This window comes from Martes martes (assembly GCF_963455335.1).
Source record: "Martes martes genome assembly, chromosome: 5".
In the NCBI taxonomy this organism is placed as follows: domain Eukaryota; kingdom Metazoa; phylum Chordata; class Mammalia; order Carnivora; family Mustelidae; genus Martes; species Martes martes.
The window spans coordinates 69,298,945-69,319,112 of record NC_137892.1 but is presented as its reverse complement, the minus strand read 5'-3'; the positions used below and the strand labels follow the sequence as shown (position 1 = coordinate 69,319,112).

At 37.6% G+C, this 20,168-nt stretch overlaps 2 protein-coding genes across 11 annotated transcripts in view; one reads left to right on the top strand and one right to left on the bottom strand.

The window, feature by feature from the left end:
• CDK7 (cyclin dependent kinase 7) overlaps positions 1-20,059 on the top strand; it is a 40,340-nt gene extending 20,281 nt beyond the window's left edge. For 5 of the 9 annotated variants that reach the window (XM_080803928.1, XM_080803934.1, XM_080803932.1 and 2 more), the window contains 4 exons: positions 6,512-6,598; positions 8,468-8,617; positions 12,346-12,493; positions 12,895-14,363. In XM_080803928.1, coding sequence (XP_080660054.1) covers positions 6,512-6,598; positions 8,468-8,617; positions 12,346-12,493; positions 12,895-12,923 — 414 coding nt within the window. In that variant the 3' untranslated portion in view covers positions 12,924-14,363. Of the gene's footprint in view, positions 1-6,511; positions 6,599-8,467; positions 8,618-12,345; positions 12,494-12,894; positions 14,364-17,362 lie in introns of those variants that run through there. The other 4 variants (XM_080803927.1, XM_080803929.1, XM_080803930.1 and 1 more) reach the window with 4 other exon arrangements.
• CCDC125 (coiled-coil domain containing 125) overlaps positions 8,824-20,168 on the bottom strand; it is a 34,316-nt gene continuing 22,971 nt past the window's right edge. Inside the window, exons 11-12 of one of the 2 annotated variants that reach the window (XM_080803925.1) lie at positions 17,595-17,725; positions 8,824-8,901 (exon numbers count right to left, since the gene is read on the bottom strand). In XM_080803925.1, the coding sequence (XP_080660051.1) occupies positions 8,878-8,901; positions 17,595-17,725 (155 nt within the window). In that variant the 3' untranslated portion in view covers positions 8,824-8,877. Of the gene's footprint in view, positions 8,902-15,046; positions 16,552-17,594; positions 17,726-20,168 lie in introns of those variants that run through there. The other variant, XM_080803926.1, reaches the window with a different exon arrangement.

Below are 20,168 nucleotides of genomic sequence, written 5' to 3'. Positions count from 1 at the left end.
CCACCCAGGCGCCCTTAAATTTTTTTTTTAATGAATGGGTTGACCCGTTCATTCTTTAGTAGGATGCTCTTTAGGCTCCATGTATTTGCATTCTTTCCAACTTTCCTCTTGTGATTTAGTTCTAGTTTCAAACATTGTTTTCTGAAAATATGCAGGGAGTGATCCCAATCTTTTGGTACCGGTTGAGACCTGATTTGTGACCCAGGATGTGATCTATTCTGGAGAATGTTCCATGTGCAGTAGAGAAAAAAAGTGTATTCTTTTGCTTTGGGGTGGAATGTTCTGGGTATATTTGTGTTGTCCATCTGGTCCATTGTGTCATTTAAAGCCTTTATTTCCTTCTTGATCTTTTGCTTGGATGATCTGTCCATTTCAGTGAGGGAGGTGTTAAAGTCCCCTACTGTTACTGTGTTATTGTCAATGTGTTTCTTTCATTTTGTTATTAATTGGTTTATATAATTGGCTGCTCCCATGTTAGGGGCATAGATATTTACAGTTATTAGATCTTCTTATTGGACAGACCCTTTACATATGATATAGTGTCCTTCCTCATCTCTTATGATAGTCTTTGGCTTAAAGTCTAATTTATCTGATAGAAGGATTGTCACCCCAGCTTTCTTTTGATGTTCATTAGCATGGTAGATGGTTTTCCACCCCCTCATTTTAAATCTGGAGGTGTCTTTGGGTCTAAAATGAGTTTCTTGAGCATATCAATGGGTCTTGTTTTTTTTTTTTTTTAATCCATTCTGATACCCTGTGTCTTTTGATTGGGGCATTTAACCCATTTACATTCAGGGTAACTATTGAAAGGTATGAATTTAGTGCCATTGTATTGCCTGTAAGGTGACTGTTACTGTATATTGTCTCTGTTCCTTTCTAGTGTATGTTACTTTTAGGTTCTCTCTTTACTTAGAGGACCCCTTTCAATATTTCCTGTAGGGTTGGTTTGGTGTTTGCAAATTCTTTTAGTTTTTATTTGTCCTGGAAGCTTTTTTTTTTTTTTTTGTCCTGGAATCTTTTTATCTCTCCTTCTATTTTCAATGACAGCCCAGCTGGATATAGTATTCTTGGCTGCATATTTTTCTCATTTAGTGCTCTGAATATATCATGCAAGTCCTTTCTGGTCTGCCAGGTCTCTGTGGATAAGTCTGCCTATCTAATGTTTCTGCTGTTGTAGGTCCTCTTGTCCGAGCTGCTTTCAGGATTTTCTCTTTGTGTCTGACACTTGGAAGTTTTACTGTTAGACAAGGGGGTGTTGACCTATTCTACTGATTTTGAGGAGGGTTCTCTGTGCCTCCTGGATTCTGATAAATGTTTCCTTCCCCATATTAGGGATGTTCTCTGCTATAATTTGCTCCAGTATATCTTTTTCCCCTCTTTCTGCTTCTCCTGGGATCCCAATTATTCTAATATTGTTTCGTCTTATGGTATCACTTACCTCTTGAATTCTCCCCTCGTGATCGAGTAGTTGTTCATCTCTCATTTTCTCAGCTTCTTTATTCTTCATCATTTGGTCTTCTAGATCACTGATTCTTTCTTCTGCCTCAATTATCCTAGCAGTTAGAGCCTACATTTTTTATTGCACCTCATTAATAGCCTTTTTGATTTCGATTTGGTTAGATTTTAGTTCTTTTATTTCTCTAGAAAGGGATTCTCCAGCTAGTATCTTTATAATCATCATTCTGAACTCTAGTTCTGATATCTTTGTAATGTCCCTATTGATTAAGTCCCTGGTGGTCAGTACTGCCTCTTGTTTTGTTTTGTTTTTTCTTTAAGTTTTTCCGTTGTGTCATTTTGTCCAGAGAAGAATAGATGAATGAGAGAACAAAATGGTAAAAAGGTAACAACTACCCTGGAAAAATAAACACTAAAAAATCAGAAGAGAACTGAAATGGGGGAGGAAAGAAAGGGAAAGAAAAAGAAGAATATGATCAGGCTGGTGAATAGAGCAGAGCCACACACTAGATTTTGACTGTATCTTGGTCTATTAAAGGAAACCGCCTCCCAAAATTTTAAGGAAAGAAAATCATGTGTATATATATGAGAGAATCATACATATATATATATATATACACACACACACACACCACACACATACATACATACACACACAAAATAAAGGTAGATATGATGAAAGGATGGAATATGACTGTAAAGATGAAAATTTAAAAAGATTTTTAAAAAAGAATTGATAAGTTGATTGAAAAAAATTTAAAAAGTTAAAAAAAAAAAAAAAGAATGTGATCAGGTGGGAGACTAGAACATAGCCATATAATAGATATAGGGTATATTTTGGTCTATTAGAAGAAACTGTATCTCGGGATGCCTGGGTGGCTCAGTTGGTTAAGCAGCTGCCTTAGGCTCAGGTCATGATCCCAGCGTCCTGGGATCGAGTCCCACATCGGGCTCCTTGCTCGGCAGGGAGCCTTCTTCTCCCTCTGCCTCCCTCTGCCTCCGTCTGCCTCCGTCTGCCAGTGCTCGCTCGCTCTCTGACAAATAAATAAATAAAATCTTTAAAAAAAAAAAAAAGAAACTGTATCTCAAAATTTTAAATAAAGAAAAACATATATACAAAAAATAAGGTTAAATATAATGAAGAGATAGAATATGACTGTAAAAATGAAAATTAAAAATTTTTTAAAAGTGGGCACCTGGGTGACTCAGTGGGTTAAGCCACTGCCTTCGGCTCAGGTCATGATCTCGGGGTCCTGGGATCGAGTCCCGCATTGGGCTCTCTGCTCAGCAGGGAGCCTGCTTCCCTCTCTCTCTCTCTGCCTGCCTCTCTGCCTACCTGTGATCTCTCTCTGTCAAATAAATAAATAAAATCTTAAAAAAAAAATTTAAAAAATTAAAAAAATAAAGATTTTTTTAAAAAGTAATTGATATGGTAAGATGTTGGTTAAAATGGGAAAGAGGAAAAATTAAATAAAAGTAGAAAAAGAAAAAACAAGGACAATATTAAAAATTAACTTTGAAAGACAAAAGAATCTTGGGGAAAAAGCCGTAAATTCTATGTGCTGTATTCTCCTAACGCTGGAGTTTTTCAGTTCTTATTGATCAGCAGACTTGGTCTTGCCTGGATGTTCTTGCTGATCTTCTAGGGGTGGGGTTGATGCAGTGATTCTCAAATGTCTTTGCCCTAGGCAGAATTGCTCCGTCCTTGTCAGGGGCCAGGCTAAATAATCTGCTTGGGTTTGCTTTTCGGTAGCTTTCATTCCTCGAAAGCTTTCTGTACAGCTGTGGAGGACAGGAATGAAAATGGCGGCCTCCCAATCTCCAGCCCTAGAGGAGCCGAGAGCTCGGGGCTCCCCCTTCGGTGATCCCTCAGAGAAAAGCAGTCAGTCACACCTGTCTCCCCGGTCTCTGTAGGCACTCTGTACTTGCCTAGCCTGTGACCGAGCGTTTTTATCTTTGACGCACAGCCCCGTTTGGAGTCTCCAAACCCAGGCGATTCCTGCAGCACATTCCAATGCTGCTTCTCCTTAGGAGGAAGGGAAGTCTCCCAGGATCTGCCACTTGTTGAGTCCCTGCTCAAAGAGCAGTTGCCCGACTGTACCTCAGATCCAGTTTATGGCAACGGCAAGCTGAGAGCCCATTCCTTGGCTCCATCTCTGCAGCTGGCTTCCCTTCTCCGATACTTGAGAATTCTGCCTCACTCTGGCACCCCCAGTCTTTCTGTGACTCCGAGGGTCCTGAGACCACACTGTCCCACCAAGGATTCCATCCCCCCGCTTAGCCACTGGAGTGATGTCCCTTAGTGGAACAGACTTCTAAAACTTCTGATTTCATGCTCTGCTGCTCTGTCATTTGCTGAGGCTCCCTCCATGGTCTGTCTTCCTGTATATCACCTTGGATTCACTTCTTCGCATGACTACCCTTCCAGAAAGCGGTTGCTATTCTGTTCATAGATTTGCTGCTGTTCTTTTTTTCAGTCTCCTGTTTAGTTTGTAGGTGTTCAGAATGGTTTGATAACTATCTAGCTGAATTCCTGGGACTAGACAAAATTTAAGTCTCCTACTGCTCCGCCATCTTGCTCCTCCCTCGAAGAGGAGGGTCCTTTTCTTAAGGTTTTTTTTTTTTTTTTTCTTTTTTTAAGATTTTTATTTATTTATTTGAGAGAGCACAAGTGGTGGCGGGGAGCAAAGGGAAAGGGAGGAACAGAGTCCCAGCTGGGCAGGGAGCTCAACATGGGACCTGACCCTACGACCCTGGGATCATGACCAGAGCTAAAGGGAAATGCTTAACCAATTGAGCCACCCAGGCCCCCCTCTTCAGATCTCATAATACAATTTATTTTAGTAGTCTTCGAAGTAAAAATAATAGCATGCCTAAAAATATTCATGCAGTGTTAGTATAACTTCAGGTTTCTTTTTTTGGGTACACATTTCATATACATAATAGTCTAGTGTTATACATAGGGATTATATTAAATCTGGATCCAGTCAGAAAATAGAAACCACACATTAAAAAGGGAAGTTTAATATTAAGAATTAACTATGATTATTGATTGGAATAATGAAAGATTGACTAATAAAAACTAATGAGAGGGGTTCTTGCACGGTGCATATGGTTTAGTGTCTGATTCTTGATTTCTTCTCAGGTTGCGATCTCAGGGTTGTGAGATTGAGCCCCACAGTGGGCTCTGCTCAGTGTCGCATCTGCTTAAGACTCTCTCTCCTCTCCCTCCCCGCTTCACGAGTTTGAGTTCTGTCTCTCTCTAAAATAAATAAACCAAAGAAGAAAAGGTAAAGAGACTATTTCAAAGCATATAGGAGTAGACAAAAGGAGCAGCCACCCTAGGACTAATACAGAGCACCCAAGGAAGAGGACCCAGGGACTGAATTCTGGACCTTGTAATGTGTGGCTCACTGATGATAGAGAAGTTATTGTAGAACTGTGTTGGCAGAACTTGTTGAAAGTCTGTCTTGCATGCAGAGGAAAGCTCTTCTGTGGGAGGTAGTTTTCTGGAGGCACTCTGTTACACAACCCTCTGTAGAGGGAAGCTGCTCTGTGCATTGGGCACTGAAGAAACTGCCCACATTTGTGGGAACCTGCTGGTAGAGAAGCTGAGAGTGCTGCAGGAGTCAGCTGGGCATACAAGCTAGAGCCAGGATGCAAAAGTCTTCTGTAGTGTTTATCCAGCAGCATCTGCTGACCTCTTCAGCTGGCAAAAGTAAAACATTTAAAGGCCCAAATCTATTTTCTTAGAAAAGGCAAAATGGATGAGCTTGGAATTGATAACTGACAGAATTAAATGCTTTTTTGGCAGGGGTTGGTGCTGGTAGTGGTAGTAGTCGACAGTAATAGAAATGTGGGAAAGCTGGTACTTAATCTCATTTTCTCATTGAGCTGGTAAATTTTTTGAAGGCCTGTAATAGTATGAACAGTCTCTCTTCACAGAGCAAACTCTTTTTTACTCTCCTATATATTTAAGAAGATGTTTGAGGATGAATTGGAAAATAATGTCTATATATATAGCAAGGATTTTAATTATTTGCTAGTTTCTGATTTTTAACTTATCATTTATCCTTTTAAAGTTTACCTTTATACTTCTTCAGAGAAATAGTATGCCAAGATATTATTTAAATAAGATTGTAATATAGATGTTCTTCTGCCTGCCAGCCTTTGCTCCCGTACCTTTTTTTTTTTTTTTTAAGATTTTTCATTTGTTTATTTGACAGACAGAGATCACAAGTAGGCAGAGAGTCAGGCAGAGACAGAGAGAGGGGTAGCAGGCTCCCCACCAAGCAGAGAGCCCAATGCGGGGCTTGATCCCACGACCATAGGATCATGACCGGAGCCGAAGGCAGAGACTTAACCCACTGAGCCACCCAGGCGCCCTTGCTCCTGTACTTTAGCTAGAATAATTTTCCTCCATCTTAACACTTTTCCTCCGGCTAACTCTTTCATTTTTTAACTTTCACTGGTTGGTTCTTCCTCTAGGAAGCCTTCGTTGGCTTTTGTAGATTAGACTAGGTGCTGTTTTGTGTATGCTAGGATCCTGTGGTCTCCCTGAAAACATCATCTGGGAGATGCCCCTTTAGTTGTACTACCAACATTCCCCACAGCCACCCCAGGGGAGAGCAAGAAGTGTCTTGTTCACTTCTTTTTTCTTTTTTTTTTAAGTATGTTCCACACTCAGCATGGAGCCGGGTGTGGGGCTTAAAGTCTCAACCCTGAGATCAAGACTTGAGCTGAGATCAAAAGTTGGACACTCAACTGACTGAGGCACCCAAGTGTCCTTGTCTTGTTCCCTACTTTAAATGCCTAGGGTTTAATTAACTACCACATACTTATTGCACAGTGTTTATTAAAGATTTGTGGAGTGAATAAAATGGGGAGCACGGTGCTCTTCATTTGATTAGCAGTAGTAGAATCTAGTGCCACATCTAGTATACCTCAGACTACGTTTTTATTTTTGTTACAGCTTAGTTTTTTTATGGAATTTGTAGTAGTATTTGTATAACTATTATAAACCACCTTGAAATACCTACATCTCACTCTCTTTCAGGTTCCTTTTTTGCCAGGAGATTCAGACCTTGATCAACTAACAAGAATATTTGAAACTTTGGGCACACCAACTGAAGAACAGTGGCCTGTAAGCCTTCATACATGTTCTTTGAAATTTTGTTAGGACTCTTTATGTTGCTGTCATGTAGGTATTACTTAAAGAAATGTATTCATTTTCTTAAGTTACTAGTAATAAATACTTTGAAAAATTTATGTCAAATAGAAAGTTAAAATTGTGTTATACTGTCCAGCCTCCTTTGTACATGTTGCCCTTTCTCCATCCCAGTAATTCCCATCCCAGGGTTAATCACTGTCAGTTTCGTGGAAAATCTTGCTGTGAGGATACATACACAAGCATATAAACATAGAGTTGCATTTTCTGTCTTTTTTTTAATAAAAATGGGATCATACCATATAGTTTTTTTGCAACCAACTTGCTCTTTTTTTTTTTTTTTTTAAGATTTATTTATTTATTTATTTGACAGAGAGAGATCACAAGTAGTCAGAGAGGCAGGCAGAGAGAGGAGGAAGCAGGCTCCCCGCCGAGCAGAGAGCCCGACGCGGGGCTCGATCCCAGGACCCTGAGACCATGACCCGAGCCGAAGGCAGAGGCTTTAACCCACTGAGCCACCCAGGCGCCCCTCTTTTTTTTTTTAATAAGATTTTATTTATTTATTTGACCGAGAGAGACACAGTGAGAGAGGGAACACAAGCAGGGGGTAGTGGGAAGAGAAGCAGGCTTCCAGCTGAGCAGGGAGCCTGATGCGAGGCTCAGTCGCAGGACCCTGGGATCATGATCTGAGCCAAAGGCAGACGCTTAACAACTGAACCACCCAGGCGCCCCCCCCAACTTGCTCTTTTTACTTAATATTTAGTACTCAGCTTTTTCTTTTTACCAGCTACATGATAATTCATTTTGGTGGGTATTTCATGTTTATCAACATCTTGGTGGATTTAGGGTGTATTTGTAGAAGTTTCACCAACAGTTAAGATGTATCGGTACCTTGAATTTTTTTTTTTTTAAGATTTTATTTATTTATTTGAGAGAGAGAGAGAATGAGCACGAGAGGAGAGAGGTCAGTGGGAGAAGCAGACTCCCTGCCGAGCAGGGAGCCCGATGTGGGACTCGATCCTGGGACTAAGGCAGTCGCTTAACCAACTGAGCCACCCAGGTGCCCGGTACCTTGAATATTTTTAACCTGTTACATTGTCTACAAAAAAGAAATCTTAAATCTTGGGTAAAATTTACAGTAATTCAAGTTGCTAAATTTTATATATTATAGTTCAGTAAGGTAATCTCACTTGTTTATTCTTAAAGATTTGATTTATTTATTTGATAAAGAGCACAGGCAAGAGGGTAGGGCATCGGGGATAGGGACAGAGAGAGAGGGAGAAGCAGACTTCCCACTGAGCAAGGAGTCTGATGAAGGACTTGATCCCAGGACCCCAAGATAATGACCTGAGCCAAAGGCAGACGCTTAACTGACTGAGCCACCCAGGTACCCCTCACTTGTTTATTCTTAAAATTGTAATACTTTAGATTTTCCTTCCTCTTACAGCCCTATCTCCTGAGAATAATTATTGGAAAAGAGATTTTAATCAGACTTTACCTTCTTGAAACTGTGGTATACAAATTGTTTCAAACTCTGAATAGCTATAGGAGCAGCAGGGGTTAGAGTAACCAGCTTAACCTTGCCATAGTACCAAAATGGCTAAGTCATAGCAGCGTTCACAGTACCAGGCCTTCTCCACAAGATTATGAATAAACTGGGCTGTGGTTCCAGGATGAAAAGTCCAGTGCCCAGGACAGTCACTGAATCTGACCAAATGATTTTTGACAATGGTGGAAAGCAGTTCGATGGAAATCATTACATTCTCCATTTGACAGTTTTTAGTTCTTCATTTGAGAGCTATATACCTTTCAGTCCCTAAGTTTGAATTATAAATATTTTTACAGGACATGTGTAGTCTTCCAGATTTCGTGACATTTAAGAGTTTTCCTGGAATCCCGTTACAACACATCTTCATTGCAGCAGGAGACGACTTGCTAGATCTCATACAAGGCTTATTCTTATTCAACCCATGCACTCGAATTACAGCGACACAGGTACTTTAGCATATTTTTCTTTTAATAGGAAATATGGGAATAATCTTAATTCTGGCATAAATAAAATAAAAGTAGAAATTTCTTAAGATTTTCTAACGTTCTTTAAATACTGTAAAGATGTGTTTTAGTTTTAAGGAATAACAAATAACAAAATAACAGCTACAAGCTGTTCAGACTGGTATTAAATTACATCATGCACACACAACAACAGGAAAATTTACTTTTATTAAGGAACATATAAATACATATTTATTTCATAATCAGTTGGCTTTCAAGTAGTTTACCTAGAGAAGAAAAAATAAGAAGCATTCTGTATTTGTTAAAATAATGGTTGTGCTAAGCTTACTGCCAAAAGTGTTTTGGTTTTTTCCCCCATGAAATGCAGTCCCAATATCCATGCTGATCATTGTCATAGTCAGAAAATGATAATGGGGAAGAAAATAATACAGTTCTTCTTTTCTTTTTTAAAGATTTTATTTTATTATTTTTTTTAAAGATTTTATTTATTTATTTAACAGACAGAGATCACAAGTAGGCAGAGAGGCAGGCAGAGAGAGGGGGGAAGCAGGCTCCCTGCCGAGCAGAGAGCCCAAAGCGGGGCTCGATCCGAGGACCCTGGGATCATGACCTGAGCTGAAGGCAGAGGCTTCACCCACTGAGCCACCCAGGCGCCCCTAAAGATTTTATTTTTAAGTAATCTCTTTGCCCTACGTGGGGCTCAAACTCAAAACCCCAAGATCAAGAGCTGCATGCTCTTCTGACTGAACAAGCCAGGCACCCCAAAAATTATATAATTTTTTTTGTTTTTTTATTTTAAGATTTTATTTATTTGACACAGAGAGCACAAGGAGAGATAGAGGTAGACAGATGGAGAGGGAGTAGCAGGTTCCCTGCCAAGCCGAGAGCCCACCATGCAGCCCTTGACCTGAGCCAAAGGTAGACACTCAACCAGCTGAGCAATCTAGGCACCCTGTATAGTTCTTGATACAACTTATGCTTACAAGAGATTGAAAGATACTCTAAACAGAACAGATATTGATACTGACCCTTGTTTAAGGGAAATAAGAATCAAACTAAAAAAAAATTAGGAAGAGCAAGAATGTCTGCTCTTATAAAAGAAGAGAAAAACGTTACCAAACAAAAAAATAAAAGCTGTATAGATTGGCCGGGGAGGGGCGGAATCCATTTTCTTTGTCTCAAAAATAAGCACAAGACAAAAAAGGACAGTGTCACAAACATTTAAAATGGGGACAGGGAAATGCAGGAATGCGTCACAGTACAATGATTTGACTTCATAAAGTATGACTGATTAAAATGAAATGTCCAAGTCTTCATATTTAACAAACCATGTTAATGTACACTATACCAAGGATTCAAAGGGATTTTTTTTTCACTTAAGTTTATTATAAGCTACCAAATCATTGTCTAATTCATTTCTTTTTTTTTTTTTAAGATTTTATTTTATTTATTTATTTGTCAGAGAGAGAGAGAGAGAGAGCACACAAGCAGGCAGAGCGGCAGGCAGAGGCTCCCTGCGGAGCAAGGAGCCCAATGAGGGACTGGATCCCAGGGCCCTGGGATCATGACCTGAGCTGAAGGCAGCAGCTTAACTGACTGAGCCACCCAAGCGCCCCATAATGCATTTATTTCTATAGGCCATCTGTTTTTGGCGGTATATAATGCTACATTAATACATATATGCTAGATATCTTACCATCAGAATTTCTTTTCTAATTTCAAACAAGTATCTCATCATTACCTTTCCACCTTTACACATATACTTATATACTTATTACCTCCATCAAAAGAAACTTGAGACTAGATCAAATTATCTAGAAAGTTGTTTTCATTAGTAGTAAAACTCAAAATTTATAGAAAAATACTAATTGTGACAACTTATGTGTGTTATATTTTGATAGAATGCATTTTTATTTTATTTTTTTTAGATTTTATTTATTTATTTGACATACAGAGATCACAAGCAGGCAGAGAGGCAGGGAAAGAGAGAGAGGGGGAAGCAGGCTCCCTGCTGAGCAGAGAGCCCGATGTGGGACTCAATCCCAGGACCTTAGGTTCATGACCTGAGCCGAAGGCAGAGGCGTAAACCACTGAGCCACCCAGGTGCCCCTAGAATGCATTTTTATTTATTTATTTTTTCTAAAAGATTTTATTTATTTATTTGACAGACAGAGATCACAAGTAGGCAGAGAGAGAGAGAGGAGGAAGCAGGCTCCCTGCCGAGCAGAGAGCCCGATGCGGGGCTCAATCCCAGGACTCTGGGATCATGACCTGAGCCGAAGGCAGAGGCTTTAACCCGCTGAGCCACCCAGGCGCCCCTAGAATGCATTTTTAAAAACATGTTCTGGCTCATGGATATCTGTCTTAAAGTTGGAATGAGATAATGTTCCTTTCTTAGATCTCTGATAGCTCAGAATTAGTTTAATTTACTTATGGAACTTCTTGATTTGGAAGAAATACTGTAGAAATTCAACTCTTTTGAAGTTAGGAATCTCTAAGTCATTACTGCAAATAATAGAACGTGGGAGGAAATGCTTGAAAAGTTTATATGGACTTTTTTATATTCCTGAAGGAATTATCCAAAAGGAATATTATGGCTATAGGATGCAAATAAATTATGAATTTGACTAGTTTATCATTTAAAATAAAAACTATTTTTATTGAAAAAAAAACCAAAACTATTTTTTTTAATTTTGGACCAAAGTAAAGGAAATATTGTATCAGAACATTGAGCAGGTAGAGTATAGAAATAACATTGTGCAATTCCTTCCAAGTAAAATTTTTAATAATTTGCAGTGGATTGGGGCGCCTGGGTGGCTCAGTGGGTTAAAGCCTCTGCCTTCGGCTCAGGTCATGATCTCGGGGTCCTGGGATCGAGCCCCGCATCGGGCTCTCTGCTCAGCGGGGAGCCTGCTTCCCTCTCTCTGCCTGCCTCTCTGCCTACTTGTGATCTCTGTCTGTCAAGTGGATAAATAAAATCTTAAATAATAATAATAATAATAATTTGCAGTGGATTGTTGGATTTTAACACATTGTTTCCAACCTTTTGCATCATTTAAAAAATTTTATTTTCAAGAATTTATATTTACATGATTTGGAATTTGAATACATACAGATGTTGTGACAAACTTTCAACTTCTTTTTAAGTATGTTTCTCTCTTTATGTGTTGAACTATAGAGCCCCTAAAGTGAAGAGAGCTGAGTTATACAGTGTCTTACTGAGGATATTTCATATTTAGTATAGGCTGTTTAACTGTGGAAAAGTTAGAAGGTGGTGTCTTTTTTTTTTTTAAGTTATTATTTATTTATTTGACAGACAGACATCACAAGTATGCAGAGAGGTAGGCAGAGAAGGTGGGGGGAAGCAGGCTCCCTGCTGAGCAGAGAGCCTGATGTGATGAGGGGCTTGATCCCAGGACCCTGAGATCAAGACCTGAGCTGAAAGCAGAGGCTTTAACCCACTGAGCCACCCAGGTGCCCCTGTAGTGTCTTTTTCTTACGTAATAGAATTACCCTCTGATCTTAAGCTATTATATACTTATTTATAGTAGTTTGCTCATCTAAACTCTTGAAATCAATTTCGTTTTGGAAGTGGGGTATTCACATAGTGTTTTTAATATTCCCAACAATTCTGGAAGTTAGATTTTCTTAAAAACAGTTCAGATAATCACTTAAAACCCTACTTACCTTGGTATCTTCCGTTTTTCAAGGCATTGAAAACTAAGTATTTCAGTAATCGGCCAGGGCCAACACCTGGATGTCAGCTGCCAAGACCAAACTGTCCGTTGGAAACTTTAAAGGAGCAGTCAAATCCAGTTGTAGCAACGAAACGGAAGAGAACACAGGCCTTGGAACAAGGTAAAACTTCCATTTTCATAAGAAATGAAATTAATTCAGAAAACTACCAAGTAGGTAGTATATAGCTAGTAACCGAGGGGCAGCTAAGAAATGTAGATTGTGAGCTATTTCATAAGTGTGGTAGAGAATGTGGTATTTTAGCAATATTTGTTTCCACTGAAAATAATTAAATCAAGCTTTTTAAAAGGATATGGGCACTTTTGAGTATACCTCAGAGTTGCGAGAACTTACCAGTATGTACCTTATTTTCTTTTAAGTTTTTATTGATATATTGTATGCTTAATGTTAAGTAAGTTTTATTAGCAAACCAAAGCAAGTAAAATGAATGTAGTTGGAATGCAGTGACTAGTTAGAATTGCCGTAAGATTAAATGTGAACCACCTCATTTTTTTTTCACCTAGGAGGATTACCCAAGAAGCTAATTTTTTAGTTACAGAGATCACTGGACAGTATTTTACTACTGAAAGAAATAGTCAAAAAAGCAAATAATGGAGAAATAGTAAACATTAAGTAAATGCTGTAGAAGGAATTTGTAAATACTCCACACATGTAAAATATGTAAAACTGGATTATTTTTATTAAATGTATTTTAAAACAAACTTAATTCTGATTTTTCTGATGAGAGTGCAAAAGTGAGATTAAGTTCAATTCTTGGAAGTGTGGAATTGAAAATGCATTAAGGAAACCTTAATAAAAATAATCATCAGTTACTTTGGTGAGTTGGCCCACATAGCATCACAGATATGTAGTAGCAGGGGTAGTATTCAAAAACAGAGGCAGTAGTAGAAATGTTGCATATACCTGCTACCTAGAGCTAACAAATGTTGATATGCAAAATAGGAAAGAAAGAAAAAATTACAAATGAAATTGAGCTCCCTTTAATATGTCATTCCATTCTTTTCCTTTTTACTTTCCCAAAAGGAGAGTGACTCTCAGGAAATGAGTGTGTCCTTCCATGATTTTAAACTGCTATTTTATAAAAATTCATGTAGTAATATACCATATTGTTAATATTTTATGAGTGATAGACTGTACATCTCATAATTTCTTTTACTCAAAACTTTTAAAATCCCTTCCATGTTAATACACATAAATCTAGCTTAATATCTGTTTAATATATAAAAATATATATATAACACTACATATTCATGCTTTATGGATTATTTTTCTTGTGTTATATAAAAATTACCATAAGTATAGCACCTTAAAGTAACACAAATGTACTAGCTCACACTTCTGTAAGCCAGATGTCTGACCTGGCCTAGCTGTGTTTCTTGCATAGGTCCAAATCAAGGTGTCAGTTGAACGGGGCTCTTTTCTGAGTTTCTAGGGAGGAATTGGCTTCTAAGCTCATTCATTTCATGTAATTTTAATGCACATGCTTCCTGTCCTGATTAGCTGTTAGCCAAGGGCCTTTCCCAGCTTCTTAAGCAGTCCACATGCCTTGTCACATGGCATTCTCCCATCTGTAAGCCAACAGCTATGCTTAGAATCTGTTTGGTTTCCTTGTCTGCTACAAGAGAGAAAACTCTGTTTTCTTTAAAAAGACAAAATAGATTACATCAAAATTTAAAATGTCTATCAAGGGGATGCCTGGGTGGCTCAGTTGGTTAAGCAGCTGCCTTCGGCTCAGGTCATGATCCCAGTGTCCTGGGATCGAGTCCCACATTGGGCTCCTTGCTCGGCAGGGAGCCTGCTTCTCCCTCTGCCTCCGTCTGTCAGTGCTCACTCTCTCTCTCTCTCTGACAAATAAAATAAAATCTTTAAAAAAATAAAATAAAATGAAATGTCTATCAAGGGAGTGATAAGCACGGAGTGCAAAGAACAATAGAAATTATTTCCAAATCATATATCTGATAAAAGATAGCTCAACAATAAAAAAAATTATATTAAAAAATGGGCAAAGGACTTGAATAGACATTTCACCAAAGATGATGTAGAAATGGCCAATAAGCACATGAAAAGGTGCTCAATGTCACTAATCATTAGGGAAATGCAAGTCAAAACCACAATGAGATATCACTTCATACCTGTTAGGATCTCTACTATCCAAAAAAAAAAAAAAAAAAAAAAAAAAAAAATCCCAGAAGGTAACAAGTGATGGTGAGGAGGTGGAGAAATTAGGACCCTTGTGCATTTTTGGTTGGAATGTAAAATGGTGTCTCTGCTATGGAAAACTGTGGCCTTTCCTTAAAAATTTTTAAAGAGCATTTTCATATGATCTGGCAGTTTCATTTGAGTATATACCCCCTAAGATTGAATGCAGGGTCTCAAATATATATAGTTATTGACATTGTATGAAAGGCTCTGTTTCACTTCATCATTTCTAGCACTCAAATAACCTTTGTGATCTTTGCTAATTTGGTATCTCATTCTAATTTACATTTTTTAAATTTCTACTGTGGTTGAATAGTTCCTCACATTGACTAGCCATATATAATCCCTTTTGTAAACTGTTGATTTAGATTCTTTGCTGTTGGAGTTTTCCAAGTTTTATCAATTTATATGAATTTGCATTTTATATATACACATGTGTATTTACACACGCACATTAAAAAAGAACCTTTTTATTTTATTTTTTTTTTTACACTTCCAATTTTGGTATTGGTGAACAGTTCCTTTTCTTACCTTTTATTTCATATTAAATCACTACATGTATTAAATCTGTGTATGGTCTTTATCCTGTTCCATTGATCTGCTTGTACCACATTGTTTTAAATAAGGTAGCTTTATATTACTATCAGGACAATGCACTTTTAATGTCTAGTAACAGTTCCTCATTACTCCTTTTTTCAAAATTTATTTGCCAGGTTTTTATCTTTTATTAATATTTATTAATTCCAACTAAATGATGTTGCTTTAATACAACAATAAATGGTTTATACTTACTGCTGTTACCTTATTTTACCCTGTTGTTACCTCATCTACTTAAGTAGTATTTAATGTAGCCAAGCCACGTATGTATCTTTTTTAATAGAGATCGTAATTAGATAAAAGTTTTATTAAAACTTCTGATAAAGTAATATATTTCCTTTGACATAACTGTGATGTTAATATCGCAACATTCCCAGAAAGTATTAAAGATCTTTACTATATAACACTTATAGAAAGAAAAAAAATTAAATGGCTTAAAATTCAGCATCAAAACCAAGACCTTAAATCAGAATGGTGTGACTGCTAGAATTGGCATTCACAACGTGTCCCCACACACCAACAAAAAAGGAAGCTATAAAGGTAACTAACAACGTTTTGAATATACTCTGCCAAAGTCCCACCATAATAACTTTTTAATTGAAGTTAAGGAGATTACTAAACTTTCTGTGGCACATGAAAAATCGTGAAAAAATACAATAAAACAAGATATATGTGTTCCAAAAATTAACATTTAGTTATTCCTAGACATTGTTACTTCTTAGAGGATTAATTTATATTGTTACTTAAGCCAAAGATCCCTGTAGTCAATCTAAGTAGTTAAATAACTTTGTTTTTCTCAAAAATCACTTTTTTGTTGTTTTTAAGATGTTGGCAAATACTGGAAATTTCATAAGGTATAGTAATGTAATTTATAAAATATGTCAGCACAATACTAATATCTTGTAGAAAATGTTTTGAGTATTTAAGCTGCTTTCTAAAACTTAGAAAGACCCAGAAAATATATGACTTCTGAAGATGAAGCAACATTTATACAGTCCTTTTTTAAAGTCTCTTGATAGAAACAGCTCTTGGTTCTGATTTCACCTGGTTTATTTTCAAAACATGATATTTGATGGCAAAGAATAGGATCTTTTGAGAGTTCTTGTGCAGTTTTGATCTCTGTGAAGGTGCTGGATTGAACAAATGCAGCCCGCAGAATTTAAAATTTGAACACTTGAATATATAGGATCATGCTGTTCAGGGAATTCTGAAGATTTCCCCCAGCAGTTTTTTAATGGAAAATTGTCTTTCACAGGACTTTGTCCCTTACTCTTATTTGAGGTGGTGTCTTTCTCTTCCAGTGCCCGAGCAAGCATGTAACTAACTTTTCTTTGATGAGCCAGAGCTTCTTCTTTATCATTCAACTGCGCATACAAAAATTAAAATTATATCAGTTAGGGGTGCCTGGGTGGCTCAGTCATTTAAGCATCTGAGTCTTGGTTTCAGCTTGGGTCACAATCTCAGGGTCATGAGATCTAGCCGAGCCCCCCATTCAGGGTTCATCGTGCTTACTGGGGAGTCTGCTGGAGATTCTCTCTCCCTCTGCCCCTCCCCCAACTTGTACACATGCTCTCTCTCTAAATAAATCTTTTTTTTAAAGATTAAATACAAATATACCCATTAGTCAGTAAATCACAGAATATAGAGCTATAGTCAGAAGAATTTTTCTCAAAATGTTCTATCTTCAATGTAAATAATTAGGTATCTACTGATTGCCAGATAATATGCTACACATTACAGGAATTTTTTTAAAGTAAGAACAGAAAGCAGTATTCCTTCTGCTGAAGCTTTTGTAGATCATCTGAAGAAAGAGAGGGGAAAACATATACATGATGTGTGTATATATGTGTGTATTAATATTAACATGTACTTACCTCTGCAAGAGAATGTTGAAGTTATTTATGTGAAATTGTTTTTATATATTTATATGAGGATAAATAACTTGAACACTTCTATAGATAAGTATGTTCCTATAGCATGAGTCTTCTAGTTTAGTTATATATGAAATGGGGATAATAGGACTGATTTTCAGGGTTGTAGTGATGATTACAGGATATAATGTGTGAGAAAGTTGCCTTGTACACCTTAAAAATTCCTGAATGGCGTGGATTGTATACATACATGCAGATGACAGAGGTGCCTGCAGTTAATTACAGGGGAGCCCCCTCTTTTCAGAGGTGAAGCTTTAAACTTGTACAGGAAGAACATGAATGGGAGAAATGGGAAGAGCATGCAGGGAATTTAAGATGAAGATCAAAACTGGAGGATGGTACATCAGCTGGGAAAAGGGCATAAAAGGCAAGTACAGAGTATTAAAGAATTACATTTTTTAAAAAGTTGAATTAATAGGAAGCAGAAAGATTAACTTAACCACAACCTGTAACAAAAGGAAAACAAATATACTAACCAACTCTGTTAGCATCTTAAAGACTTCCTGAGGGTTATTCTGGTCATGGGTCTTCTTAGAATTGTTTTCTGAAGGGAGCATCTGCAGCAGTTTCTGCCCTAAGGTCTTCTTATTTCCTTGTGATGGTAATCCTAAAATTGAACATGCAAATCCAACTGAAATATAAAGACACTCAACTAATATAGTTCTAGGAATAGAGGTAAGTATGAACCAAGGATAATTCATTTGTAAATCAGTCAGGAGGTGGTTCTCTTCAGAAGGCCTCTAGTGAGTCAGGCATCACAGTGTACTGGGAGGGGAACCCAGACTTTAGAGCCAGGATGGCAAATGGAGGTTGAGAGGGCCACAGTCTGAGGACCCAGAACAATGCCCTGCTTGCCACTCCCATCTCGTTGTACTGCTGCTCCTCCGGACAGCATGCAGTCCACATTAACAGCAGCCTTCCAGAGGAGGCAGCAATCCAGTTTTGTATGTAAAATCTCCCAGTGTTAAATGTCAGCCACTTACCCCTGTTATTTGAGAACACTGTGCACACCCAACAAAACATGGCCTCTGAACCCTGCAAATTCTGTTTTAGAGCAGAAAGACCTGGACTTGAACCCTCATTTAACCACTTTCTAAATGACCTTGGACAAGGTCTCTGAGCTTTGTTTCCTCACTTCTAGAATAATAGTACCTATGCCTCAGAATTTGTTGTGCCATTAAATAATAGAGCAGAGGGGGATGCTGGGAGAAGGGAGTGGGCAGTTAGTGTTTAATGGGTAAAGTTTCTGTTTGGGAGGATGAAAAGATAAAGTTGTAGAGATAGATGGTTGTGATGGTTATAAAACAATGTGAATGTAGTTAATACCATTTAAGAATGGTTAAAATGGTAAAATTTTATGTATTTATTTTATCACAATTAAAAAATAACAGCACAGTTGTGAAAACTAGCCCAGGTACAGACATAATGTTTTAAAGTCTATATCCTGAAATCTGTACACTGATGATGTTCTTCATAGAAAGGATGCAGTTTTATAGCAGATGGTACAAAAATCACGGATTTACACAAAGAAAACATCAAGAATGCCTTTGGAATGCTCTGCAAATGGTCTAACGGAAAACAGAGAACAGATAAGAGACACTTCTCTTTACACCCAATCCTGATAAACCACAGTGACTGGAGCTCACTCATGACCTCTTCCTCCAGCAACTGGGGCAAAAGGAGAAAAGCCAGACAAGCTGATGTGCTCATCAGCTGTGATGAGTGGATGAATCTCTATTTGCAGTCTAAAAAAAAGAAATATGCTTATAACCTGTCTCTCAGAACTTATCTGAGCTGCATATCAATGACAAAAGTTGATGCCTTCTTAACGTGTTGACCACATACAAGAAAATGACCTGTTACAGTTATCCTGTACCTTTTCAGATTATTGAAAAACATGAATAAAATCAGTCTTATCACTAAAAAACTGACAGAGCTACTGACACTTGTATGGACTTGTGAAGGCCTTTCTGGGATGAACCAGTTATTTTAAATTCTGCTTCCAGTCTCTTCAGGGTCTTAATGGAAAACATCAGGAGCTATACCTATCAAATCATATTTTTTATAGGAAAGTTCTTGAGGTTCCTATTAGCTAAGAAAGGCAGAAGTTCTGGAATATGAAAGAATATATATACTCAAGTGCTGAATGTATATGAATTTACCTCTTAGAAAAAAAACAGCTTTTTCTACCTACCACTAATTATCCTTGTGGCCAACTTGCATGCACACTTGGTGGGGGGGGTGTCTTCTATGCCAGGTGACAGAATGTGGCAGGCTTTTGTAAGATTAACCATGCTTTCCGTTCATTTTCTTTCTCCCCTAACTTTCCTCCTTACCTTCCATCAAAACAAGCAGTTAAAATCAGACTTCAAAGGGATTTTCCTTCACTTTGCATCACAAAACACCAAGGCTGTTCTTAAAGACAGTATCTTTGGAAATTTAGCAGTCCTGTTGGCTGTCAAGAGACTAATTTAGAAGAGGTGCCTGAAGATCACCTACACATTTGTTGTCCTTGACAGATACTCCTAAGACTTTCCATCGATTCCTAAAAGCCTAAGTATATGGACTATATTTGCTTATTTTTCTGGCAGAATCACCTCCCTTGAGCCAGACTTAGACATTATATTAGCCAGCTCAGTGATTTCCTCTGTAAGTCTCAAATCAAAAAATGCTTAGAAACTAATTTCAGGACAGTGTGGAATGCCTCTTTAAGAATGAATGTTGAGAAATATGTTTTCCTGTGTTGCCCTGACTTCTCCCTGATGAAAAATCTAAATATGTGACTCTTATGAACTTCTTCTGTCTACTTTCATACTTGTTTACTGGTTCTATTTTTATTACTCCTGTAAGCTTAACACTTTACCATTTCAGCAAAGAGACAGGTAAAGTTTAGTTAATGAAGCTAAAATATCACATTAAGTGTTGCTATTAGGAATATATACTACTGAAAAAAAAATTTTAAACACAATAGATTATTATTAAAAGTTTGATTTTTAATATTATAAGATTCTTATTACCCCAATTCATCTGAAAATGAGAGAAAGTAGAAT